Genomic DNA, 27507 nt, shown 5'->3' on the forward strand with positions numbered 1-27507 from the left:
TTTAACTTTATTTATTTTTTTTAAAGTTTAATATATTTTATTTATAGAGTTCACGTGGAATTTATTTTCTGGAAACTTCGGCAGAACATCGAAACTTTATAAACTAGGGAATGATCCTGACGTTTTTTAGAGAGTTTATATATTGATGAAAAGCTAAGCTGAGAGCGTGTTCTTTTCGAATATGTATTCAAATTTTGCAGAACAATTTCATGAAAAAAGTTATGCAGGTTTTTGTGAGATTTTAGTACTAAAAATTGGAAGCAGTCGTTTTTTCGAGAAACAATTTTTCCGACGAATTTTGAAGTTTTTGGTGGCCTACCCAAGTAAGAGAAAAAGGCGAAGAATGACTTTGATTTAATAAAATTTATGTTCAAGTTTACTGGAGAGTTCAGCTTGTCAATAAACGTCTCTGCAAAAAAAAGTTCATCGCCGCTGTATCAATCAAAATTCAATAATCATGTTTTCTACTTTTTAACTTTATTCATTACAAATATCAATACAAATATCAGTTCAAAACTCGAAAGGAATTGCCGGTTGCTCGGTGGTTTTCTTCAGAATTTCCCGTCTGTCTTTCTCCATTTCCGGCATCTTCTCAGGATTGTTTCTCATTTCATACATAACCTCATAATCCCTCTCGTACTTTTTGAGTGCAGCCTGTCGATCGTTTTCCACTTCGATGTGCTCTTTAATGTAGATGTAGGTTATTCCCATATGAAGCCACATCATCATAGAAATGTAACGGATACAACCCGGACGAAAACGGCGAAGCCAGGGAAGAACATCCGCCATCACGCGTGAATTGGGAGCCTCGGCAAAATAATCGAACGTCATGAACATACCAACCAACGCCATCGCACGGTCAGTACCATTCATTGAGTGGACAATTACTGGTGTCTGAAAATCAGAGAACGGTTAGATGTATTTCCAGGCCGTCCATGGATACTTACGTCAGTCCCTTTCACTTTCTGGAACAGGAGATAAATCGAAGCATGATTGACTTGCGGAATGTTCTTCGCTGGCCACATGATGTATTGATACAGAGTCAACGCGCGAGTCTTACCAGATCTGGAAACGGTTTTTTAAAGTGATCAAAAACTTATTATTATTATTTAAGTTTTCATTCCGAAACAAGGGGTTCTGGAGCAGTGTCATAACGGCTTCGCCGCCGATTCCACAGTTTCTTTGCCTCGGAAATTAAAAGACTCACTTATCAGTAATTTGGAGTTCTCTAGTGATGATATGTTTCTCATTCAATCCTGGAAACACGTCTGTCTCACTATCCAACCGTATTTGATGATTTCCTATCGTAAGAGACTGTCCTACTTTCTTCGGAATATAGTTGTGGAACGTCTCATCCTCTGAACGAAAAACGGTTTAGTGCTCTCCACAAGTTTAATTTTTTGATAATAGTTGCCAATACTCAACAATTCCCAATAAATACGAAAATTTGTTTTTTAAAGTTTGTTATTAGCTCGGCACAGTTGTTACAACTGCGCTCCACCGAAACCCGCTTGAGAAATGTTTATTTTTTCAGAGTCTCTCAATGTCGCACACATTTTTCTTTGGTTTCGGTAGAGCGCGGTTGCAAGAAGCGTGTCGTGTCAATACTTACCAAGCTCATTCATCTCCATGATCACTATCCCAAGTGTTGCTCCGGTATTTATGATCATATCCAGATAATCGTCACACGTGTCAAACATGATTCCGGATTTATCGCCTTTTTGTGGTGCCTGAAACGATAGTATCCATTTTCAAATTTAAAGCAACCGTCTTCTTAAGGACTTGTTCCGTTCAGTCTCATAAGTTTTTTTACTGATTGAAACGCGGCTAGGAACTAACCTGAGTGATAACAACTCTCTTATTGTGTCCAATCATTTCTGTCGCATGAATCGGAATTCTCTTTGAAGTGGTCTTGTCTTTTGGCACACGTATTTTGTTGACGGGAGAGTATTTGAATTGTCTGAAAATGAATCATGATTCATCTATCACGAACAGGAAGGGTTTGCGACAATTCGAATCGACAGCGTTGGCTATTTACGAAATATTGTCACCAGAGTTGTCCGGAATCCGAATTTTGGATTCCGGATTCCGTATTCCGGAAAATGTAAAATCTCATTCCGGTTCCGGATTCCGGAAACTAAAAAATGGCATTCCGTACAACTCTGATTGTCACACACCTCAATACACAATTTCAGACTCACCGTTGTTTCTCTTTTGGCAAAATCTTCTGCGCTTCTTTCACAAAGTCATGACTCATACTCTTCATTCTCTCTCCTTCAAGACTATTGAAGGCAATTTTGTAAACGTCGTCCGGCGCTAAGTCAGAATGAGCCTTCATGTGTTTCACTAGTTTTTCTTTGTCCTTCACAACAAAAGTTGGGTTCAATTCATCTTGCTTCGCCTCTTCCGCATCTTCCGTTTCCGTTCTGGTTTTTTCTACTTTTTGACCAGCTTTTTCATCATTCTTTGACCCTTTCTTGAGTGCGTCGGTTGTGGTGTTGTCCTTGGGCTTTACAGGTTTTGAAGACTTGCTGTCTTTCTGAAAAACAATGAAAAAGTTAGACTATTTGAAAGAAACAAGCTTGGAATGAAGTTTCCTTAGATCTGTGGTTTAGGCCGAGAAAGGTAGTCCCTGAGTTCAGAAACGCCGTGGCATAACGTTTAAAACTACCAAAAATTTTTAAAGTCAAAAAACAGGAGACACTAACTTTTTCTACCTCGGCTACCTAAGTTATTCAATCCCCCAAAGCGTTTCCCTTCCAGTTTGGTAGAGCGCGGTTGTAAGAAGTAAGTTCTTTGGTCAGCTTGTCTCAAGCTTACGCGTGAAAATGTGGTTAGCTTTTTCGATTGCCTTAGTAAACTCAAACTTACGCGTTAAAATTTTTTCAACAGGCAAAAGTACTCAACTAAAAAATTAGTGTCCCGGGATACGAATAAAAGAAAAACAACGTAGAATTCTGACCAAGTATCCCCCTCCCTTAGAAGTAACTCACCTCATTCTTGGGCTTTTCCTTCACCTCTTTATCATTCTTCTTTTCTTCAGCCTTTGGTATCTCAACCTTTTGCTCTTTACTTTTCTCCTTTGTTCCTTCAGTTTTCGGTATCTCAGTCTTCTCGTTCTTATTCTTCTCGTCCTTCCCCTTATCAATTTTTGAATTCTTCTCTTTCTCACCACCATCTGGTTCCTTCGGCACCCCAACTTCTTCCTTCTTCGGCTTATCACCATCATTGTTTGGTGTAATTGATTCCAGAGGAGTTGTTTCGTCTCCTTCTTCGACATCATTTGGAGGAGGCTTCCGGCACCATCCCTTTTTATACGCCACGACACCGAAAACAAGACTGATAACAAGACCGACACCACAACATATGATCACCCACTTCGGCCTGTAATTCAAATTTTGAGAATTCGTTTTCAATTTTAAAAACCACCCCATAACAGATACACGTAAAAATAATAATAAAAAAGCTCCGGGACGGTTCGAAAGCAAAATGCCCAAATTCAAAAACGAAACGTCCCGAAGCCAAATTGTCAATTTTGAGCCGCTACGCACTCAAACTGCAAACCAATCACTCACCAATCTATTTCCGCAGCTGCAGCACCCTCCGTACTACTCCCAATCGACTGATTTGGTAGATCGACGTCTGGATTCAAAAAGGAGCCAAGAACACTATAGAAGTTTTGAAAAGCCACTCGTGCTGACGGGAACGAAGATTTGAATTTGGAAAACTTGAGATCCAACGACTCCAAATTATTGATTGATTCTTTGGCGTCATTAAGGGTATTGAGATTATTCAAAGCCAGGAGACTCAACGCCTTCTTCTTGTTCACCCCATCGAATGCCACATCTCGAATCGATTTGAACTCCTTGAAAAGCTTTGAGTCATCATGAATTGACTTGCTTTTCGAGATGTCCAGTTTTGAATTCACACTTTCCATTTGCTTCATACCATCCTCGAGAGTTTTCAAGTCTCCCCAACTTGACAGTACTTCGTTCTTCAAGTTTGGATCTGTCAGCTTGCCAACCTCGGTTTTCAAGACTCCATCCGCTAGCTGCAACTTCTCCAATGACTTCTTCTCCTTCAAAAACTCCCAAGCCTTATGAATTCCGTGCACCACCTTCAGGAACGCCTCGGGATTATTATCCTTGAATTTATTCAACTCAGCAACTTCCTTTGATGAATCCATCGCCTTCATCTCTCCAACCACGCCTCCAAGTTTCTTCATCTCAGCTGACACTTCTGATATGGCTGCCACGATTGTCTTCAATTCACTGACCGGCTTCGGATCCTTATTGAAATCTCTCAACTGGGAGATCATCCGAATCACCATTGACACCTGCTCAGCACTATCTCCTAGCTTCTGAATTGTATCTTGTTGTGTCAACTCAGCATTGACCTCCTTAGTATTCAGAAATGTGTCAAGTGAGGTTTGAGTGATATTCTTAGCAGCGCCTTGGTAGTCAATTCCAGTCACATTCTTGATTTTCTCACTCATCTTCTGATAAATCGGCACGAACTTTTCCAGTGACTTGTTGTCTCTTAAGTTCTTTATGACGCCTTCCTCTTCTTCCTTTTGAGGAGTACTAATATCAGCAAACTTAAATATTGACCTGAACTCTTTTAGAGCATTTTTGAATTCTTCTGAACCGGTTGTCAATTCCGAAAGCATTGAGATAGAAGTCGAAAACTGTTTGACTTCATTGAGATATGTTTTCAGAGGATCCAAAATCGTATTAGGGATCGCGGTGACACTAGTCTTGTATGCCGTAAAAACGTTTTCACTGTCTTCTTTGGTAACTGAGATTTCCGACCAAAGGGCTACAAGATTTTCCAGTTGCCAAATGAAACCCGGGGACTTAAACGGCTCAAATTTCTTATTCACCTCAGTGATCTTATAAGGCATCATAAGAAGTGGCTTCAGTCCATCATTCAACTGATTCAAAGGACTTTTCAATGTTTTCTGGAGATTTGAGTCTTGAAGATCGCTCATTAACTTTTCGATATCAGAGTATCCATTCGGGAAACCAGAAGTGTGTTTACGATCGGCACGGAGGGGAAAAAGACGAGCAATGACCAAGTTCCTAATGCTAGTCAGAGGATTCTCAGCAGCTTTGTGAATTGAGACAAGATCCAAAAAGGTTTTGAGATTGGATTGAACCTTATCAAATGCCACTAATTTTCCACGACTCTTCATGATGTCAATGAAAGATTGGAATGGCTTCAGCTTCTCAACTCCAGATTGAATGGACTCGTACTTTTTGAGTTCTGCGCTAACAGCATCCATATTATTCAGAATTATTTCAGAATGAAAAATTACGTCCGAGAATGCTGCTAACTCTTCAAAGCGTTTTTGTTGAATTCTTTTCTCCGGAATCTTCTGGATACGAACGAGTGCATCAGAAAAAACTGTGAAGTTCCCAGCAAGTTCCGTAAATGAATCGAAATTGAAATCCGAGGAAAACCTGGCGACATCCGTGAAATATCCCTGCATCTCCTTCGTGACTTCCAACTTCTCACTAACATTCGACCCCTTCCGTATCTTATCAAACGCTAATACCTGCTTCTCCGCGTCGAGAGTCTCCTTAGTCGAGTCAATCGTTCCACGTGCTTCTGTGAGCTTAGCAATCAGAGCTTCGACGGTGTCTGGTTTGAATCCGGTGACATCTGACATCTTGACGGGTCCAAAGTTGAGAATTTCAGCGATCGCTTCATCGAAATTAATGGATCCATTGATGAGACCAGTTTGGAGGGTGATACCATTGGAGATACGAGCAAACGGTGATGTGCGGTCGAGCAGCATTTGGATGTTGTCGGAAAGAGCTGGAAATAGATTTGATTGCATGGTGAGGTGGCGCCTCAGAATGAGAGAAGGTCTATGGAGCGAGCGGATTCGCGCTGTCTTATAAAGGAATAAAACTATAAATTAGAGCGCCAAAAACTTTAGTCCGTGTCCAGCTCACTTCATAGAGCTTCCGGACATGAATGAGTCGCTGCGGTCGCGTCGCGTTTTTCAAAATACCTGGGAAATATATAGGAAAAACATAGAGGGATCAGGCAATAAAAATGAATTTAGTGAAATACTTGCTAACTGCGCTAGCAACGAATGAAATATCTTTTTGCGGCGCGGAGAAATGGGCGTTCCTTGGCCCCTTCTGACTTTTTCTAGATTGAAATCTGGGATTATGAAAACAAGGTGAAAACGACAAGCCCGTGCTGCAAGTTCCCAAAGTGGGAGGTGGCCCCAAATCGCTTTGTGCAAGTTCCAAGCCGAGTCAGAACTAGCGCGGAGTTTTCGTCTGTCCTAAAATTGTGGGGTCCTAAACACTCTGAACGGGTGGATAATAGCGCCAATATGCCGACGCAAGCGTGAGGTGGATGAAGTTTACGCCGAACTCAGGGAAAACTTTTCTAAAATCACTCACCATTCCTCTTGAATCTTCCTCTCCCTTGAATCGATCTCCAACCAACTCTACTGGTCACTAAAACAACCAAATCTTATACCTCCCAACATAATTTCCTTCTCCAATACTTACCAGTTTTCTCATGATTCGTTGTGGTAGCAGAAAGAGCAAAAAGTCCAATACAGGCAATTGCTATCAACGCGTTGTTCTTCAGGAACATTAGTTAAGCGATTTGCTTGAATGAATCGATTTTTGATTCTTTTGAATCGAAATAATCGATTTCAGACGGGAAATAACTTTTTGAAACGTGGAGTTAGGGCAGTGACACGTCGATAATTTTTACTTTAAATTTCAGTTTTTTTTTCAAAAATTCAAAAACTTTTCATTTTTCCATGTGGCCATGCCACTAATTGACTTGTGGTTTACTGATAAATGCTGAATTTAATCTATTTTGACAGATGGGACATCCGGATAAACTGATATTTTGACAGACACTCTTAAAGGGCGGCGCTCGCAACCCAAAAACGTCGCTTTCCTATACGCTCTCGGCCGCTCAGTTTTCTGGAGATCGCGTAGCCTATGCGTTATGCTTGCGCTTTTTTGGAGCGGAGGCTTTCAGGGACGAATTTCACTTCCATCGAATTTCAAACGTGATTTTTCACACAAAAATAGGAAAAGTGGGCGGAGTTTCAGATTTTGACACCAAAAATGATGAGTTTCTTCTGAAAATTTCAAAAATAGAACTTCAAACATTAAAATGTGTTGTTTTTCATTTTTTAATCTTCAGACTTGTTTTAGTCTCAAACCCAAAAATGGGCGGAGCCCATTATGGATTCAAATTTTTCTGCGCAGGGAAACATTGTTATTTTCCAGGGCTACACCCACTTCCCGACCCCAATAGCTGTCTCGTTTTCAAAATTTGTTAACAAGAAATACAACTGTTTCTGACAAAATGTCAATTAAATCAAGTCAAATTCATTATGAATCAAGAGGAAATCAGTTATATCATTCAACTAGATTCAATTATTTTTATTCGAGTTATATTCACTCTTTTGTATTGTTTTCCACTTTCTTCACCACCTCCTTCTCTCCACTCTTTTCCACTTCTTTCGACACACTCCCATCCGATTTTTGGAGTTGCTTCTGAGAAGCAGGAGCAGGAGCATCTCCTTGATTCGTGACTGGTGGCAAAAGACTATGACTTGCTGATTTCTCATTGGCAATTGGTTTGTCATTAGGATATGTAAGCGGTTGGTGTTCTTCTTCTTCCTTTTGTTTTTTCACACGTTTATTCCACCAGCACCTCGAATTGAATCGACAAATGATTAGGGCGATGAAGACGGTGACGAGGAGAGTCACAAGGACAATGATGATGATGACCCTGAAAATATTCATGGCATTCAATGTTTTCTTTGACAAGAATATGAAACTCACGTTCCTGTAGTTCCGGTGTTTGTGGTCACAATGGCCTCAATAGTCGATGACTGGCGCAACGCAGCTTGATTAGATTCAGCGATTGTGAAGAAGTTGCCAATGAACACATAGAGAGCCTGGAATTTATCCGGAGCATCATTGAACGACTTGTGGAATTTCGAGAATTCAAGATCTAGAGTCTGCAGGGTCGAGAGAGTGTTCTTGGCTCCATTCAGCTTGTCCAGAGTAGCTTGATCCTTGATGAACAATGAAATCAACTCCATCACAACCTCTATCTTGTTCTTCACATCAAACTTGAAGTCTCCGATTGCAGTGAGCTTAACAAACGGAGCACCCACATCAGCCAACTTGTTGGATCCACTGATAACCAGATTCTGATTCACAGTCGATACTTGCTGAAGCCACGCCTCCAACGACTTGATCTCTGCCTTCAGATTGTTCCACTTCTTCCGAATCTCTCCTTGTTTCACCGAGTCTTTCAGTTGACCAATGACTTTTTGCACTTCATTCTCCACTGTTTTCAAATCAGTCACCAGATTCATATCGCTAAAGTCATGAATCATCTGAAGACCTCTAACCGACTCCGCGACGGGTTTCATGATTCGATCAGCTCCAGTTGTCTGTCCGAGAGATTTCGACTCCAGGTTCTCAGCTGTCTTCATCGACTCCCCAATGGATTTGAGATGCTGGGCAGTCAGCAGTTTGGAAGCATCAGGAATTGCTTTAGCCAGTGACTCCAACTTCTGAATCTCTCCAGAATCCAGATTCTGAGTCCGATGAATCAGTTCGATCGCCTCAACAATTGTCACCAACTTTTGTTTGTTATCACGTAGTCTTCCATGGAATCTTAACTCATCTCTCACAACTTGTTCATCCTTGAACGTATTCAATCCATCTTGTTTGATCGATGCAGCTCCGGTTTTGATAGAATCACCAGTGTAACCATTCAACAACGATTGAGTAGCAGTGAGAGCATCCTGGAACTTCTTTATGGAATCCTTGTCCTTCAGATTCTTCATCACCGCCGGAATCTCTGCTTTCGATTGATCTACTTTCGCTCGATCCTTAAAATTAAGATCCTTATCGAATGCTTTGATGGCTTCAGTGAGTTCGGTTCCGACCAGATGCTCCGCCCACTTTCTGACCGATTGAATCATTTTTGTGAATGTTTCAGCAGCTTCGATGAGATCCTTGGCATCTTTGTAAACTTTAGAATCAATTTCAGCTGGGATGTTGATAGCCTGTAAAGAATAAGGCTAGATTCTCGCAAACCGTTTTTGATCTACTTACATTCAAAACCTCATCCACGTCGTTATCCGTGATACTCATTCCCTGCATCTCTACTTGAAGCATCTGGACTTCAGACGTTGACAAAAAGGAATCCTTCGAGAAAAGACCAAATTTCCCATTCAACTCATCAATTTTCGATTGAATCGACAGAATAGGCTTCAATCCATCCAACAGTTTCTTCACTTTTTTCTCTCCAACCATTTTTGCAAATGATGGATCTTGGAGGTCCTTCAGAAGTTTATCGAAATCAGTTACTCCATTCAGGAATCCAATCGTGACTTTTCGATTCATTTGTACTGGGTTGACACGGGAGTGAATCTGAAATTGAACATTAATTGATTGGATAGAAATAATAAGTTTCTTACCAATCGATAAATCGTACTGAATTCTTTGTTCGACGAGTTCGAAACCTTCAGAAGTTCCATGAACTGACCAATATTCTTCTGAAGAGCTTCGGTTCCAGATGTCTTCAGACCAGCTCTAGCTTCAATAAGACGAATGATGGTTCGGTACGGTTCAAGGACGTCGGGGAACGTTTCCAGGTGTGCAACCGATTTTATATAGTTGTGGAAAGTAGTGATAGCAGTTGAATGCAATCCAAAATCATTCGAATGGTGAATAACATTTGAAATTTTCGACCAATCATTGTCAACATCTTTGGAATTTTCAGTTGCAATTGATTTCAGTTTGTCCACATAATTGAAAACAGTTTGCAAAATTCCATATAGTTCGTTCATTGTTGTGAGTTTGAAGTTCTGCACGAAGCCATCCACATCCGAAAAATACTTTCCATCGCTGATCTCCAACGACTTCGTTCCTTCCGACTCTTCCATAATCTTCTCCAACTCCACTATCATCTTCTCCTGGTCTTCCACGTCATTTCCAGGTTTCACTTTCTTGAAATCAGTAAGTGCCGAAGCGAAAGCAGTGATCCTATCAGCTTTGAATCCAACGACCTCTGGCATTTTGATGGATCCAAAATTGAGAAGTTCTCCAACGGCCACCTCGATTTTGTGAGTTCCGCTGAGGAGACCAGATTGAAGGGCAATTCCATTGATAATACGGGCAAAGGCAGTGGACCGGTCGAGAAGGGTTTGAAGGTTGTCGGGGGCTGAAAATGAGAAGAGTTAGTTACACCTTCATGCTTATATACCCCGTCTACTCACCATTTCTTCGAACTCTTCGATTCCATGGTGTTATGAGCGGCTGGTTTCGATAGTAGATGTCGCCATTGAAATCAGTCAGCGCTAGTCCATGACCTGGAACTTCTTCTTGTTTCAGATGTAAATTTATCATTTGCTGAGGCTTAGAATCGCGGAGCGTAAGGTCCGCATAGGCGTCGACAAACTTTTTTCGCTGCGTTCATTGGCTGCGACCACATATAATGGGCCTATTCTGGAGGTAGAAAGAAAAGCAAAAAACTATTTTTTCTAGCAAAAAATAGTGTTTTTCTTTATTTGCTACTAGTTGATACTAAGTCAAGTTTTTCTAGGCACTTTCCGCTACAGAGTTTTTGTCAATCCTAAACTTATGAGGTCCCAAACATGCATCGTTTTTATCGGATTAGTAGTAGCGCCATTATGCCGACGCAAGCGTGAGGTGGATAGAAAGTTTACGCCGAATTCACACCAAAAATTCTCTCTAAAATTACACCTGTATCACTCACCATTCCTCTTGAATCTTCCTCTCCCTTGCATCGATCTCCAACCAACTCTACTGGTCACTAAAACAACCAAATCTTATACCTCCCAACTTTATTCCTTCTCCAATACTCACTAGTTTTTTCATGATTTGTTATGGTAGCAGATAGAGCAAAGAAGCCAAAACAGACGATTGCTATCAACGAGTTGTTCTTCAGTAGCATTATTTAAGCGCTTTTCTTGAATATGATGAGTCGATTCGTGATTCTTTTGATTCTATTGAATCGAAATAATCGATTTCAGACGGAAAATGACCTTTTGAAACGCGGAAAACAGTGGCGACACGTGGATAATTTGAACTTTTAAATTTAAATTTTTTTCAAAAATTCAAAAATCATTTCATTCTACCGTAACCCCTTCCGTGACCTTTCCCCCAAAACCCATTTCCCTCATTTTTCTCCACGTGTCGCCAAATCACAACTCAACAAATCAATACGACAAAAATCTTGTCTTCTCGACACTCTACAACTAACCAAACCCACTCTCACCAACCAACCAAAAGAAATCAATCAATAATGTCTGCTAGCAATCAAAAAGCACACGGATCCACCGCTCGCACCGCTACTCTTCATGTGGCCACTCGATTGAATAAGGTATACTTGGGTTACTGTATCAAGTTTCAGAGCGTTAGACCTGTTTGCCGCGCGTCGCGTGCTGCGCGTCGCGGTCAGGTAGAAAGCTAGGAAGTTGAAATTTGTTGGATATCCCTTCCAAGTCTCAGCGCTCTTGTCTTATTTGGCGCGTCGCGTGCTGCGTCGCGGTCCGATCCTAACTTTGACACGTCATTTCTCTGTCAAATCAAATCTTGAAAACTTGAAATTTGGACAGTACACTGAATAAAAGATGGCCTAGAAATTCAAAACTCGGGTTTCTAGGCCACCAACACCCCCCTGTGAATAGCTGACCGAGGTTTTTCGCTGGTGGCCTAGAATTTCGTGTCAGACATCTTCATACGCAAAATTTCAAGCTCTTACTGTCATTTTATGCCAAGACATGACGCTTTGAAGTTGGTGGCCTAGAAACCCTTTCCCGTAGATCAAATCGCTTTAAATTTTCAATCAATATATTTCAGTTCATTCCCCTTCCACCTCGCCCGAAATTCCGTCTGAACAATCTATTGCAACGTGGAAATGTGCTCTGCTTCATTCGCTCCAAATCCTCGAATTTCCTGGCTCCCGATAGCATTTCCCAACTGAAAATGAGATATTTGAATGTGACAACGAATGGATATTTGATCATTTATGAGGATAACAGCCGGGGATTGGTTGTCGATTTGCGGCAGGCGATCAACGTGTTCTGTAATGCCGATCGATTCGTTCAGAAGTCGAAAAAAGTGAATTATGTGAGTTGGCACTGGACCATGGCCTAGAAATCCAAAATTTCTGGTTTCTAGGCCAGAGATGAAGTGACCTAACTTTTCGTTTTCCAGCTCCGTTGCCATATCAAAATCCGTCTTGCGCGTGGAAACATTCACCTCTTCGTCCGTGAAGAAGACGTTCATAAATGGACGTGTGCTATCATGAGGGGATCTTCATCGATGATTCAGAAGCCGCTGAATTCAGAAGACGATGTTCTGATGACTGCGATTGAGGCGGAGGATTCTGGAGATTTTGAGGAGATGTCGACGACGTCTTCTTGTTATTCGGAGGAGCCCATGTATGATGAAGATGATGACGAGAAGGAGGAAGTCACCGAGGAAATGGAGACAGTCATTGAGAAATCGATTCGAAAGTGAGTCAACTTTGACCGTTTGCCACGACGTCTTTTCAATTCCAGTTGCTTAGAAATTTATATATTCTTGTAGATCAAACCCTGGGCTACATTTTTGTAGTTGAACGTTTTTCTCTATCTATTCAAGTTTTCGAGATACAAGCGTTTGAAGTTTGGCTACCCTTAGGAGAGACGCAGAGAAACAAGAGCGCTCTCTTTCTCTGCGTCTCCCCTCTCGGTGTTGTGGGGGCACCAGATTAGAACGCCCGTATCTCAAGAGCCTGACGAGATAGAGAAAAACTTTCAACTGCAAAAATGTAGTCCTGGATTTGATCTACAAGAATATTTAAATTTTATATTACCAGGATTATAAATGAGGTTGTTACGGGCTTTTGAAGTTGATCAATTTTAATAACAAAAAATCAGTTTTCAGCGCTAAAAACATAGAATTTTCCTATTTTCAGCCCTCCCCTCACATCCGTCCGCTCACTTTGCGAGAAAATGGAGAAGGATTTGAAGCTGAAGCCGAAGGAGCAAGTGCTCGCCGAGCAACTTCAAAAGCAAAGACTCCATAGTCAAGAAGACGTGAAAAAAGAGGAGAGCTTCACTTCTGAAGTCTACTGTAACATTCCGAATGAGACTATCATCGTCCTGAAGCCAACTGATGAATCTGAACGGAAAGAAGAGGAGATGGAAGTGGAGAGAGAGGAGAAGTGGTGGACACGATCATTGAGATGCTAATTGATCTAATTATTGATGATTGCGAATAATTACTTAATTTGATCTATTTTGGGTGGCGGGGACATCACGTTTAACTGATATTTTGACAGACAACAAGGCGGCGCTCGCAACTCAAGAACGGCAGCTTTCAATGCGCCCTTTGGTGTTCTCTTTTTTGCCGATCGCTTGGATTATGCGGTAGCGCGCGCTGTTTTGGATCAAAGGCTTCTAGGTTCGACTCCCACAAGTGGTTTTTCGTTTTCTGCTCTTTTCTATTGACCATATTTATAGATTTTGTTAGGCCTAGGGTAGCTTGCAGAGTTGCGCGGAATTCCGACTTCCGACTTCCGGGCTGTTTTTCACTTCCGACTTCCGACTTCCGTTTTCTAAATTTTTCTTCCGACTTCCATCGTTCCATAATTGTGGAATTTCCGAAAAGTATATTTTGCAGAAATGCAAGGAAAAATGGTCTAAAAGGACAGAAAATATGCTTTTCTTCAGCCAAAAACTAGTTTCTCACTGATTTTTGTGAAAATAATTTTCTTCCGACTTCCGACTTCCGTTTTATAAAAAATCACTTCCGCATAACTCTGGTAGCTTTGTATCAGTTTTCTGGAATTTCGACCCCAAATTTGGCTGGAAACCTCTCTTGAGGTTTTTCATGAAGATTAGAAACAGACACACAGACAGATAGAGAATGTGCTTTTTATCTGTTTATCTCTTTGGATTCTCTGTTTGCTTACTGTGCCAAGGAAAAGTCAAGTGCCTCTTTCTAAGCGGAGGTTATCCCCATTTTCTTGAGGAAAAATTATCATTTTTCTGTGTTTTTAAAAACTTTTTATGAATAATTGTAGTGAATGCGTTCTACTGAACGTTTAGCTTTTTGTCTGGATCTCTTCAATTTTCGTGCTTTTTTTAAGAGTTTGGAAATTTCAGTGGAGCACACTTTCCTGAAAATGTCTGAAACTGGAATCCCTATCTCCACTACACCAACAAATATTCCAAAACCATCCGTCGACCAGTCTAACCATGCTCTACTAGAAGAATTGTATCGAAAAATGCATCAGGCGAAGCTGGAGGCGGAGGCTGCTAAGAAAGAAGCAGATGATGCCAGGAAGCAGTTGACAGAGATGAGGAAAGAGAGGATAGAGGTAAGTGCGCTCTGTTGATAATTTTTATGAAATCAATAATTTAGAGAAAAAGGAAAAATTATCAACTTTGAAGATTCTTCATAAGCTCCACTTGTAACCACACTTTTTGAATTTGATTTAGTTTTGTAGATCAAAACTAGTTCTTCATTTTTGTAGTTGACAATTTTTTGATAGCTCCGGCCACTTTTGAGATGTAATTGTTCAAATATAGGCGCTGCTGTCTGCGTCTCCGCTCTCTCGCCTCCTCGGCTACCATCTTTGAAGGCGCATATCTCACAAGTGGGGGGAGCTATCAAAAAGTTGTCAACTACAAAAATGAAGAGCTTGATGTGATCTATTCAATTAATGTAAAATTTAGACAGTGGGCTTACAGAAAAGGATTGTTATTTATAGTCAAAAGTAAGGGATTTTCAAAAAAAAATAATGGAAAATTTTTGAAGAAATACATTTTGAATTGTTATTTTCCAGGCAGAATCCAAAGCTGCTACTCTCAACAGACGAGTCCAAAAGGCAGAGAGCCGGCGGTCCAATGCAAACTCTAAGCTGCTCAGAAAGCACCTTTAACCTTTTTCTAAAAATGAATCATTATATTTATACACATATCCCAAACCAAATTACAGAAGAAATATCACAATTTAGCTTTGTCCATCATTGGTTTCAAATATTGATTGACTGATGGAAGTACATGAGTCTTATTCAATGGGGATGCTTTCGCCCATTCGAAGAGATTCGGGTAGACATGACCATCACGACGACCGAGAACCTGAATAAGAGTGTCTGTCTGTGTGTCTGTCGTCTAGTACTCACAGATCTCAATTGCATATCAGATATCTGAAATGAGTCGATTAGAGACACTGCATTGGGTCTCAGAGTGTCTAGACTCGAATATAATTGACTTCTGATTGAATCCAACTGAGTAGATGACACATGTTCCAATGCATATGTTCCAATATCCAGTACCTCGTAATTCATGTGTACATTCACTAAATCAATCAATACTTTTTTGATGGAAATGTCGGAAATTGAGGAGACTCGACGGATGAATGTCTCCATTATGTAGAGACGGGTGTGGAGACGGGAAGCCTGGAATTAAAAAAAAATTTCAAGTCGTTTCCTAGACATACCTCTGTGTGTTCCCGCGTTGACCTACAGAGCGCGCTCATTTCTCGCCGCTGTTTTGTCAACCTCGCTTTCAAAATGTAAGGCTCTGGTTTCAGGTCATTTTGCTCAGTTTTTGGGGGCTCTTACTTTTTTGATTTGGTTTACCTTGTCATTTGGGCTTTAGACCGGTCGCTAAATAGGTTATCACATTTTCTCTTTTACCGTTCTATGCGCTCTGCTATAAGTTATGTCAAATCTTTGATAGAGCAACCTTTTTCATCAAAAACTTTACAGTAGTAATTTTTTCTTCTAATTTTGTTGAATGATTCGCGTTAAAAGGCCTTATTGACGCATTTCTCAAACACCCCTGCGTATAAATGGAGAATTTGTAACTTTAAGGTGCCATGCGCTTCGTTGCCTTATTTGTGTCTTTCTCGTTGTTTAGTGTCTTGACTTACCCTAGTCAACTCCACCGCACAATTATTCCATGCAATATCCCTTGATTGTCCCGATTCCATCAACTTATGAAATTTGTCAGTAGCCTTCCATGCCTGACGTCTTGCCGCATGTTGGAACACTTTCACATAAGCCGCTGGTCCGGTAGTTAAGTCGACATTAGTGTCTGGCTCAGCTAGGTAGGCTACCATTGGTCCCAGCTCCATCGATTTCCCAGTTTTGATTTGCTCAACTGACTTGACCAAGTAGCGAGCGAGCTGGAGGAGCATCACCATATTCTCTCCTTCATAAGTGCAACCACCGATTGCCACACCGTAGATTTCCGAGATGTAGCTGGCCTAGAAAACTCACATTGGAAAGTAAGGCCACCATTCAACTTACCATCGAGTAACCATGACCACCACACGCCATTCTCGCCTGCTCTATTCCTTCTCCTGTTTGATGAGTAACCACAGATTTGAGACCAGAAGTTAGGGCATGTAGATCACTCATTCCAGACGTGTCTCCATTCTTCACATCAATCAATAATTGATCGTACAGTTGGATTGTTTCGAATCCACAGAATATGAAGGCGTAGGCACGGGCGATCGAGGGGAAGAGACGGTGTTGTTGGGTTTGGTAGTCGAGCACTTTTACTTCACGGGATCTGGAATAGGGTACTGTAGTTTTAAGAGTTTACTGTATCGCTACTAACTTATCTTCCAGGAATCCTTGCCTTCTCACCGCCGAGTATCTCACTGCTATTACCAATGCATGAGCCAACTGAGCACCTTGCCCTGTAGCCATATGACTCCTCACTCTTATCATTGCCGAGTGATTTATCTTAGCGTGTGGAGGCTTCACATAACTCCCATCTGCCTCCACCTTAGCATGACGATCCAGGAGGTACCCACGTGGAATTCTGAATTGATTGAACCCCAAGAATCCGTTATCTCCTCCATTGAATGCCATCTTCGGTCCGATATCTCCTACAGTAATCCCTGGTAGTGGAATATGAGTGGATTCGTCACGCAGTTGTACCATGAAAGGGTGGGGACCGTAGTTCTTGCCATTGGTGATAAGATTTGCCACCACTACAGCCCAATTGCTGCTCTTTCCGAGTGCTCCTGGCCACCATTTCAAAGCGGTTTCTGTGGGCGTGTGGAGAATGAATTCTTGGGTGGCCGGGGTGTAAGTAGCGGTGGTCTCCAGCTTCCGGAGGTTTGATCCTAAAAGTTGTTATAACTTGGAATATGGGTAAGATAGGAATAAATTGTCAACAAATAAAATATAGCCCTGGAAATTCTCTACATTTTTTCAGTCGACAACTTTTTTCTAGCTAGAAAGGTTAGCGAGATACAACAATTCAAAGTCCGGAGATAGAAGAGACCGCATGACTCTCTAGCTTCTTTGCGTCTCCCCGCAACTTCAAAACCACGGACATTCCTATACGCCCTCTCTACGCTGTTTTCGATGTGACCGCGTGGCCTACTGGCTAACGATTTCCGTTTTGGTTCTGTGGGTCTCTGGTTCGACTCCCACCACTTCCAAACTTTTTTTGCTTTCATTTTCCTACATATTCTTACCATGCCCCATCTCTGTCTGTGCATAACATCCGATTATCTCTCTCCTCTTTGCTCTACCCAACCATTTCTTGTGTTGCTCATCACTAGCTTGAGCCACCAGAGCTGGAATGAACATGACCTCATGGAGGGCTAACGGGTGACCCTCCATACCCATCACTTCACTGAAAACTACTCGATAGATCAAAACTTTAAAGGATAACAAACTGATAAAGATGTAGACCCTCCTCATAGTTATCCTCATCGATGAGCTCCTTGGCGTGCTCCTTGATAACTGCCAGTTTTCTCGAACCTTCTGTCACTTTCTCGAATCTATCGAGAAATGGGAGTGGCTTGATGTCAGCGAGTTCAGGAATACGGGATATGGCTTCACTCATTTCACGACGGCGACGGGCGATCTGTAATGGAAAAGAGAGGGAGTCACGGAACATGGTATATGATAGCTCGGCTGAAGATTTAAAGTTCCATATCTCGTCAGCCTAAATAATTATCAAAAAATATACAACTAATAAAATGTAGAGAATTTTAAAAGCTATATTTTAGTAGTTGACATCTTTTTTATATCTATTAATTCCCATGGAGTTATGCAAGGCTGAAAAACTCCCACGCCTAACTGGCTAAGCGTTATAAAATAAACTTTAGTAACTAATAAACAAAATTACCAATTAACTAACCTTCTCACTTCCATAAATCACCGCCGCCATCTTATCCGTATCGAAAGTTCCCTTCATTCTCTCTTCCGTCAAATCCGGGTTATCACCGTCCATTATTGATTTGTTTAGCATTTTTTGACAGACAATAAGTACAATTTTATCAAAAAAGTGTCTAAGAGTGTAAAAACCGAATTTGCCCTCTCTTTTGTTTGTTAGGCGAAAAGAGGTCTTATCAGAGAAGAGAATGATGTCTGAAGACAACAAATGACAACATTTCGTGCTCTTTGGTGCTCTTTTAAAGTTTGTCACGGGAAAAATGGAAAAGTTTATTGATTAGCAATTATAATTACATTACAATTTAGCTTTGTCCATCATTGGTTTCAAATATTGATTGACTGATGGAAGTACATGAGTCTGATTCAATGGAGATGCTTTCGCCCATTCGAAGAGATTCGGGTAGACATGACCATCACGACGACCGAGAACCTGAATAAGAGTGTCTGTCTGTGTGTCTGTGTGTCTAGTACTCACAGATCTCAATTGCATATCAGATATCTGGAATGAGTCGACTAGAGACACTGCATTGGGTCTCAGAGTGTCTAGACTCGAATATAATTGACTTCTGATTGAATCCAACTGAGTAGATGACACATGTTCCAATGCATATGTTCCGATATCCAATACCTCGTAATTCACGTGTACATTCACTAAATCAATCAATACTTTTTTGATGGAAACGTCGGAAATTGAGGAGACTCGACGGATGAATGTCTCCATTATGTAGAGACGTGTGTGGAGACGGGAAGCCTGGAATTGTTTTCAACATGTATATTTCACATAATACGCCAACCGGTGGTACAGTATTCTTTGTGATTTTGTTTAAGGATGACATTTTGTTCTCGAATATGAAATTGTCATGACTATCACTGGAATGCATTTAGTTTGTATTTTTTGTTGATAAGTATGTACTTCACTACTTTCTATCGTTGAAATGAATGAACTGATAACATTTCATACACCACAGACAAACTAGGTGACTGCACGTTCTGTTTGTTTTTAGTGGTATCACGAGGGAAGAATAAAAATTGATTAGGGAAATATTGAAAGGAAAAGATGGATCAATCACTCCTGGGGACTATGATTCGAGATAAATTTTGTTGGTAGGAACTGAAAAGTTGATCCAAAACGTTATTTAGCAGGTTCAACAATTGCAGACATGAGAATTTCAGATTTCGAAGCCCAATTTATATCTAGGACAGTGTCTAGACCGAATGCTATTTTGGATAAAACCTGCTTGTTGATCGATATACCATTAGGTTGTTAGTTAAACAAACAAAAGTGCATAATGTGACGGTTCCCTTTTCAAACAAAACTATATTTTAATATGTAAAAATGTTATCCAATGTGTAGACTTGCCTTCGTAACTCGCGCGCTCGATGCAAATGTGCTCTAGCGCACCGTATATTTTATCCCGCGCGTTCGTGGGAGAGAATATCATCATTCTTGAGCTAGGGGTCACCTAGTTTCACCCGTTATCGTTTTCTGGGTGTTTTTTTTTCAGAACTTTTCATATTTTATTATCTTTTTGCGCGGTGATTAGCTTAGGGTAGCCTTTGAGCTAGGGTTTTAGTTATCGATGGATAATTTATATATTTTTACTATAATTAATTACTAATTATCTAGAAACCCTTGTTTTATCGATTTTTCCGTGTTTCTGTATGCTTTTGTGTTCTGTAATCAGCCACAGAGCCGAACCCTCAAAAAATGAGCCCAACTTACCCTAGTCAACTCCACCGCACTGTTGTTCCATGCAATGTCCCTTGACTGTCCCGATTCCATCAACTGATGAAATTTGTCTGTGGCCTTCCATGCCTGACGTCTTGCCGCATGTTGGAACACCTTTACGTAGGCTTCTGGTCCGGAGGTCAAATCTATTTGGGTATCAGGCTCTGCTAGATAATTCATCATAGGTCCCAGCTCCTTCGACTTCCCAGTTTTTACAAGTTCCACAGATTTCACTAGGTACCTGGCCAGCTGGAGGAGCATCACCATGTTCTCACCTTCATAGGTACAACCTCCGATTGCCACACCGTAGATTTCCGAGATATAGCTGGCCTAGAAAACTCACATTGGAAAGTTAGGCCACCGCCTAACTTACCATCGAGTAACCATGGCCTCCACACGCCATTCTCGCCTGCTCTATTCCTTCTCCTGTCTGATAAGTAACCACTGATTTGAGACCAGAAGTGAGGGCATGTAGATCACTCATACCAGACGTGTCTCCATTCTTCACATCAATCAATAATTGATCGTACAGTTGGATTGTTTCGAATCCACAGAATATGAAGGCGTAGGCACGGGCGATCGAGGGGAAGAGACGGTGTTGTTGGGTTTGGTAGTCGAGGACTTTCACTTCACGGGATCTGGAATAGGGTACTGTAGTCATATGCGCTAGGCATAGGAGCTTATCAGAGACGATACTTAGCGCCACAGGCACCGCTTCGATGGGGTGTCGTTGACGCGTTTCTGACACCTTCAAACTCACTTATCGTCCAGGAATCCCTGCCTCCTCACCGCCGAGTACCTCACTGCTATCACCAAGGCGGAAACCATGAACAATCCCTGATCCATAGCCATCCTACTCCTAACCTTCACCATACTGGAGTACCCTATCTTGGCGTGTGGTGGTTTCGTATAGGTTCCATTTTCCTCTACTCTTGAATGCCTCATCAACATGTGATCTCTAGGAAGCTTATACTGATTGAACCCCAGAAATCCGTTATCCGCTCCGTTGAATGCCATTTTCGGGCCAATATCTCCTACAGTAATCCCTGGAAGTGGATTGTGAGTCTTCTCGTCTCTTAGTTGAACCATAAAAGGGTGAGCGCCATAGTGGGTGTCCCTGATGACTAGATCGGCCACCACAACTGCATAGTTTGAGCTTTTTCCGAGTGCTCCTGGCCACCATTTCAAGGCGGTTTCTGTGGGCGTATGGAGGATGAATTCCTGGGTGGAGGGATAGTAAGTGGCGGTGGTTTCAAGAGCGCGGAGGTTGGTGCCTGGAAAATATGAACTAGGGAAGAGCAATTTTGCAAATAGTTAAAATGTAGAGTTTGAAATTCCCTACGTTTTGTTAATTGACAATTTTTTTCTAACTAGCAAGGTTAGCGAGATATATGGCTTCAAAGTCTAGAGAGAGCAGAGACAAAACTGCCAACATTCCTATACGCCCTCTCCCCTTTTCTCACAATGGAACAGCGTGGCCTACTGGCTAACGCTCTGCATTTTGGTTCTGAGGGTCTCTGGTTCGACTCCCACCATTTCCAAACTTTTTTTTGCTTTTATTTTCCTAGCTATTTTTACCATGACCCATCTCTGTCTGTGCATAACATCCGATTATCTCTCTCCTCTTTGCTCTTCCCAACCATTTTTCCTGTTGCTCATCATTAGCCTGTGCTACCAATGATGGGATGAACATTGTCTCGTGAAGAGAAAACGCATGACCTTCCAGACCGAGAACTTCTCTGGAAATGTTGTTTTTAGTGTGGATTTACACCCTACAGTCAGTGTTACCTGTACAAATGAAGTGCCTCTTCCTCATTATTTGTATCGATTAGTTGATTCCAGTGTTCACTTAAAACTGATAATTTCCGACATGATTCCGAAATTTTCTCTTCTCTAGTCATGAATGAGAAGGGTTTCGAATCGGCGAGCTGAGGGATACGGGAGATGGATTCTGTGATTTCACGGCGACGAATGGCAAACTGAAAACAATAGGAGTATTCTAGAAATCGTAAAAAGAAGTTAATTAATTTGCTTTGCGGTCATTTTGCAAAAGGCGGAATGCAAAGCTTAATTCATCCTGGTTTTTCAATCGATAGACAAATTTATGCTGCATATTTCCTCTATTGAACACTTTTTGATACCGAAAAGCTATTCCGAACATTTAAGGAATTTCTTACGTCAACTCTTCCGCTATTCCGAAAACTGGTGTCAAACAACCGATTTCGTAAATGTCAAATTGGTTCTGACCAGTTTCGGTCTAGGCGTTTCTGATTCAGGGAGTACTTATTAGGGTAGCACCATATACCCAATTTCCGATTGAAATCAATTTGTCTAGACCAGTTTTAAGGGGGGTCCGCAAGGAGAGGAAGGTGCTTCTATAAAAAGCGCTTGTATCTCCTTAGCTTCGCTAGCAACCCAAAACTTGTCAACTAACAAAATGTAGAGCATTTCAAGCTCTACATCTTACCAGTTAACACAATTTTTCTACCTCTCCTCCCAGGAAAGTTACACCCTGTTAACTCACCTTCTCACTTCCATAAATCACCGCCGCCATCTCATCCGTATCGAAAGTTCCCTTCATTCTCTCTTCCGTCAAATCCGGGTTATCACCGTCCATTATCGATTTGTTTAGCATTTTCAGACAGACAATAAGTACAATTTTATCAAAAAAGTGTCTAAGAGTGTAAAAACCGAATTTGCCCTCTCTTTTGTTTGTTAGGCGAAAAGAGGTCTTATCAGAGAAGAGAATGATGTCTGAAGACAACAAATGACAACATTTCATGCTCTTTGGTGCTCTTTTAAAGTTTGTCACGGGAAAAATGGAAAAGTTTATTGATTAGCAATTATAATTACATTACAATTTAGCTTTGTCCATCATTGGTTTCAAATATTGATTGACTGATGGAAGTACATGAGTCTTATTCAATGGGGATGCTTTCGCCCATTTGAAGAGATTCGGGTAGACATGACCATCACGACGACCGAGAACCTGAATAAGAGTGTCTGTCTGTGTGTCTGTGTGTCTAGTACTCACAGATCTCAATTGCATATCAGATATCTGGAATGAGTCGATTAGAGACACTGCATTGGGTCTCAGAGTGTCTAAACTCGAATATAATTGACTTCTGATTGAATCCAACTGAGTAGATGACACATGTTCCAATGCATATGTTCCGATATCCAGTACCTCGTAATTCACGTGGATATTCACTAAATCAATCAATACTTTTTGGATGGAAATGTCGGAAATTGACGAGACTCGACGGATGAATGTCTCCATTATGTAGAGACGGGTGTGGAGACGGGAAGCCTGGAATTCAATCGATTGAGATAGATGGGGGTGTCTTGACTTACCCTAGTCAACTCCACTGCACAATTATTCCATGCAATGTCCCTTGACTGCCCTGATTTCATCAACTCATGAAATTTGTCAGTAGCCTTCCATGCCTGACGTCTTGCCGCATGTTGGAACACCTTGACATAAGCCTCTGGTCCGGTAGTTAAATCTACTTTGGTATCAGGTTCTGCTAGATAAGCTACCATTGGTCCAACTGATTTTCCGGATTGGACGAGTTCCACTGATTTGACAAGGTATCGTGCAAGTTGGAGGAGCATCACCATATTCTCACCTTCATAAGTGCACCCACCGATGGCAAGACCAAAGATTTCGGAGATGTAGCTGGCCTAGAAATATCGGTTTCTGGGAATCTAGGCCATATTCTCTTTCAGGTGAACTCACCATCGAGTAACCATGACCTCCACACGCCATCCTCGCCTGCTCTATTCCTTCTCCTGTCTGATGAGTAACCACTGACTTGAGACCAGAAGTTAGGGCATGTAGATCAGCCATCAATTCCACATTCCCTGATTTCATGCCGTTGAGCACTTGTTCATAAAGTTTCCATGTCTCTGCACCGGCAAATTGGAAGGCGTAGGCACGGGCGATTGAAGGGAAGAGACGGTGTTGTTGGGTTTGGTAGTCGAGCACTTTCACTTCGCGGGATCTGGAAGAGGTGTCTGGTAGTCATAGACTCAGTGTTAGATAGCTGGAACTGACTGGGGGGTGCCATACTTAATAACATACTGTCAAAGCCGAGGAGCACTATATCTAGATGGCTCCTGCACGAAATACCTGACAGGTTAAGACGTCCCAGACCGTGCTCAACCGTCTGGACTGTCTAAAACAGGCCTTCCGTCAGAAACCGCATTCCACTCAATTCTGATCTAGAACGCGTTTCTAGCCTGCCAAATTGTCTATGCAGGTGACTTGGGGCTAGAAAACTAGTCATGATTAAAATACAGTGACCAAACTACAGTGACCAAGTTACTCCGCTCAATCCTGTTTGTTAGTGTAACTGTATTTTTGTCTCTGGATCACAATCATGACTACTTTTCCAGAATCGCCCTTTGCCGTTAATCAGCCTGTTCCTCATCCTCCTTCCTCTCGCATCTATATATTCGCAGGAGGCGCCCCAGAATGTTCTTTGCAAGCAATCTGGCGCCGCAGGCTCATGATATTTTTAAAATCTTGATTTGCGCCAAAGACGCGCCAGTAGTCACGAATTCGTTGACGGGCTCCTGGCAGCTTCTCAAACTCACTTATCATCCAAGTATCCTTGCCTCCTCACCGCCGAGTATCTCACCGCAATCGTCAATGCGTGAGCCAAGAACAATCCTTGCTCCGTTGTCATATTACTTCTCACTCGAACCATTCCGTGATAATTGATTTTAGCATGCATCGGTTTAATATATGTTCCATCCGGCTCTACTCTTGAGTATTTCATGAGAATATGGTCACGAGGTATACGGTAGTGACCGAAGCCGAGGAATCCGTTATCCGCTGCGTTGAATGCCATCTTCGGGCCGATGTCTCCTACAGTAATCCCTGTGAGTGGTTCGTGAGTCTTCTCATCCCGAATCTGTACCATAAACATATGTGCTCCATAATGGGTGTCCTTGATGACTAGATCAGCCACCACAACTGCCCAATTACTACTTTTTCCAAGATTTCCTGGCCACCATTTCAGAGCGGTTATAGTGGGGGTGTGGAGGATGAATTCCTGGGTGGAGATGTCATAAGTGGCGGTGGTTTCAAGGGCGCGGAGGTTGGATCCTGGAAAACTCGATGTAGCTCTAAATCTAGAAAACCTAAAGGAAAACTTATAACTAGTAAAATGATTTCCTGGAAATTCTCTACATTTTGTTTGTTGATAACTTTTTTCTAACTAGCAAGATTATCGAGATATATGGCTTTAAAGTCCGGGGAGAGCAGAGACGACATGATAGCTTCTCTGTGTCTCTTCTCATACTTCACAACCGCCGACATTCCTATACGCCCTCTTCTCTACCATTCAATGTGTTCACGTGGCCTACTGGCTAACGCATCCTGTTTTGCTTCTGAGGGTCTCTGGTTCGACTCCCCCTACCTCCTACCTTTTTTTCTTTCTTTTTCCCCAGCTATTCTTACCATGTCCCATTTCTGTCTGCGCATAACACCCGATAATCTCTCTCCTCTTTGCTCTACCCAACCATTTTTCGTGTTGCTCATCGGTTCCCTGTGTTAGCAGAGGTGGGATGAATAGAGAGTCATGAAGAGCCAACGGGTGACCCTCGAAACCAAGCACTTCTCTAAATGGATTAAGTAAATTCGCTCCATTGCACTGGATTACTACTCACTGATGCAAGTGTAGACTCTCCGCTGCGTTATCCTTATCAATTATTGCCGGGAGATAGTGATTGAGTACTGAAATCTTGCGAGTCCCCTCCATCACTTTCTCATCTCTGGTTAAGAATGGATAAGGCTTGATATCAGCGAGTTGCGGGATACGGGAAACGCAGTCGGAGATTTCACGACGCCGGCGGGCGAACTGGAAATTGGAGGGATTAACGGAGAAGTGTGTATTTCAAAAGCCAAGTGGGATAGCTAATAATTTTAAATTGTTAAAATGTAGAGTTTGAAATTTCCTACATTTTTTTAGTTGACAACTTTTTTCTAGCTAGAATGCTTAGCGAGATATATGGCTTCAAAGTCCGGAGTGCAAAGCTGGCATGCTCCGTCTCTCAACTTCGAAACCACCCACATTCCTATACGCCCTCTTCTCATTCCATTTAATGCGACCGCGTGGCGTACTGGCTAACGCTTCCCGTTTTGGTTCTGAGGGTCTCTGGTTCGACTCCCCTACTTCCAAAATTTTTGGCAAATACTCATTTACTACCTACTCATTTACTACCTACTCATTTACAACCAATTGCTCATTTACTACCTTACTCATTTACTACCATTACTCTTTTGCTACCATTTACTCATTTACTACCGTTTGCTCATTTACTACTATTACTCATTTACTACTTTTTACTCATTTACTACTTTAGAGCGATATTCTGGGATTCACTTTTCACCATTCTCTTAGGCTCAGGTTTCTTAGAAATTCGGAAAAAATTGACGAAAATGGTTATTAATCGTTTTGTCAATTGTTTTCCGAATTTCAAAGAAACCTAAGCCTAAGAGAATGGTGAACAGTGAAGTAGTAAATGAGCAGTACGGTAGTAAAAGAGTAAAAGTAGTAAATGAGCAAACGGTTGTAAATGAGTAAATGGTAGTAAATGAGTTGAAGTAGTAAATGAGTAAGGGAGTAAATGAGCAATTGGTAGTAAATGAGTAGGTAGTAAATGAGTATTTGCCAAAATTTTTTCGCTTTCTTTTTTCCGGCTATTCTTACCATGCACCATCTCTGTCTGTGCATAACAACCATTGGGACATTTTTTCATGTAAGACAACTTAGAATACCTGAGTTATCAATCAGCCGGACAAAATTTTTTTGTCGAAAAAAATTTAGCTGTGATGTGATTGGAATTTTGATCTACCACTAAAGTACATAGAACTTTTTTATACTAATTTTTGTTGTGTTTCTATTTTTCACATTTTCTAAACCAGTTTGATTGACGGTTTTGCAAGGTTTATTGTGTAGGTCAGTCACAAGAACTGTCAGCTATGATCTTCGTTCACCACGTTTCTCTCAACGATTAAAATAAAAACTTGTAAAAATTGTTTTATATAAATGTAGAGAATTTTCTGGGCTATATTATATTAGTTGACAATTTTCTGATAGCTAAACAGGGTTCAGAGTTAAAGGCAGTTAAAGGGGTCAAACAAACAAATTAGGGTATTTCTTTAAAATAAAACGCTTGTATCTCCCTATCCTTGCTAGCTGTCAAAAAATTGTCAACTAATAAATTATAGAGAATTTTGAGCTTTGCATCTTGCCAGTTAACATAATTTTATTACCTGTCCTCCCAGCAGAGTTACACCCCATTGACTAACCTTCTCACTTCCATAAATCAGTGCAGCCATCTTATCCGTATCGAAAGTTCCCTTCATTCTCTCTTCCGTCAAATCCGGGTTATCACCGTCCATTATTGATTTATTTAGCATCATGGCAGAGAGAAATAATGTTCAAGAATGACACCCTGCCTGACTCTCCCCTCTGCAAAAAGTGGGCGGAGCCTATCACTTATCAAAAGTTCAGCGGAAACCTGTACTATTT

General features: G+C 41.4%; 7 protein-coding genes across 7 annotated transcripts; 2 read left to right on the forward strand and 5 right to left on the reverse strand.

Moving 5' to 3' along the window:
* Positions 1–510: 510 nt before the first annotated feature.
* Positions 511–6621, reverse strand: GCK72_003411 (uncharacterized protein; the record flags this gene model as incomplete). Its single annotated transcript, XM_053724042.1, has 10 exons — positions 511–894; positions 948–1065; positions 1208–1358; positions 1613–1730; positions 1840–1960; positions 2202–2539; positions 2994–3384; positions 3576–5820; positions 6423–6479; positions 6534–6621. The coding sequence occupies 10 exons, from the start codon at positions 6619–6621 to the stop codon at positions 511–513; spliced, it is 4011 nt and encodes a 1336-aa protein (XP_053592687.1).
* Positions 6622–7445: 824 nt separating this feature from the next.
* On the reverse strand, positions 7446–10421 carry GCK72_003412 (uncharacterized protein; the record flags this gene model as incomplete). The annotated part of the gene is made up of 5 exons (XM_053724043.1): positions 7446–7782; positions 7836–9076; positions 9126–9443; positions 9491–10236; positions 10292–10421. The coding sequence occupies 5 exons, from the start codon at positions 10419–10421 to the stop codon at positions 7446–7448; spliced, it is 2772 nt and encodes a 923-aa protein (XP_053592688.1).
* Positions 10422–11340: 919 nt separating this feature from the next.
* On the forward strand, positions 11341–13276 carry GCK72_003413 (uncharacterized protein; the record flags this gene model as incomplete). The annotated part of the gene is made up of 4 exons (XM_003097290.2): positions 11341–11418; positions 11898–12167; positions 12255–12556; positions 13000–13276. 4 exons carry the CDS (start codon positions 11341–11343, stop codon positions 13274–13276), a joined length of 927 nt encoding a protein of 308 aa, XP_003097338.2.
* Positions 13277–14211: 935 nt separating this feature from the next.
* Positions 14212–14970, forward strand: GCK72_003414 (uncharacterized protein; the record flags this gene model as incomplete). The annotated part of the gene is made up of 2 exons (XM_053724044.1): positions 14212–14406; positions 14875–14970. The coding sequence occupies 2 exons, from the start codon at positions 14212–14214 to the stop codon at positions 14968–14970; spliced, it is 291 nt and encodes a 96-aa protein (XP_053592689.1).
* Positions 14971–15034: 64 nt separating this feature from the next.
* On the reverse strand, positions 15035–18292 carry GCK72_003415 (uncharacterized protein; the record flags this gene model as incomplete). The annotated part of the gene is made up of 8 exons (XM_053724045.1): positions 15035–15169; positions 15214–15489; positions 15966–16301; positions 16345–16609; positions 16658–17171; positions 17529–17689; positions 17733–17923; positions 18200–18292. 8 exons carry the CDS (start codon positions 18290–18292, stop codon positions 15035–15037), a joined length of 1971 nt encoding a protein of 656 aa, XP_053592690.1.
* Positions 18293–18529: 237 nt separating this feature from the next.
* GCK72_003416 (uncharacterized protein) lies at positions 18530–22580 on the reverse strand (the record flags this gene model as incomplete). The annotated part of the gene is made up of 8 exons (XM_003097267.2): positions 18530–18664; positions 18710–18985; positions 19958–20293; positions 20337–20601; positions 20724–21237; positions 21542–21702; positions 21752–21942; positions 22488–22580. The coding sequence occupies 8 exons, from the start codon at positions 22578–22580 to the stop codon at positions 18530–18532; spliced, it is 1971 nt and encodes a 656-aa protein (XP_003097315.2).
* A 237-nt stretch (positions 22581–22817) lies between these two features.
* Positions 22818–27398, reverse strand: GCK72_003417 (uncharacterized protein; the record flags this gene model as incomplete). The annotated part of the gene is made up of 8 exons (XM_003097294.2): positions 22818–22952; positions 22998–23273; positions 23318–23647; positions 23703–23967; positions 24563–25076; positions 25431–25591; positions 25640–25830; positions 27285–27398. The coding sequence occupies 8 exons, from the start codon at positions 27396–27398 to the stop codon at positions 22818–22820; spliced, it is 1986 nt and encodes a 661-aa protein (XP_003097342.2).
* Positions 27399–27507: the final 109 nt, after the last annotated feature.

This window comes from Caenorhabditis remanei, chromosome I (assembly GCF_010183535.1).
Source record: "Caenorhabditis remanei strain PX506 chromosome I, whole genome shotgun sequence".
Lineage (NCBI taxonomy): Eukaryota > Metazoa > Nematoda > Chromadorea > Rhabditida > Rhabditidae > Caenorhabditis > Caenorhabditis remanei.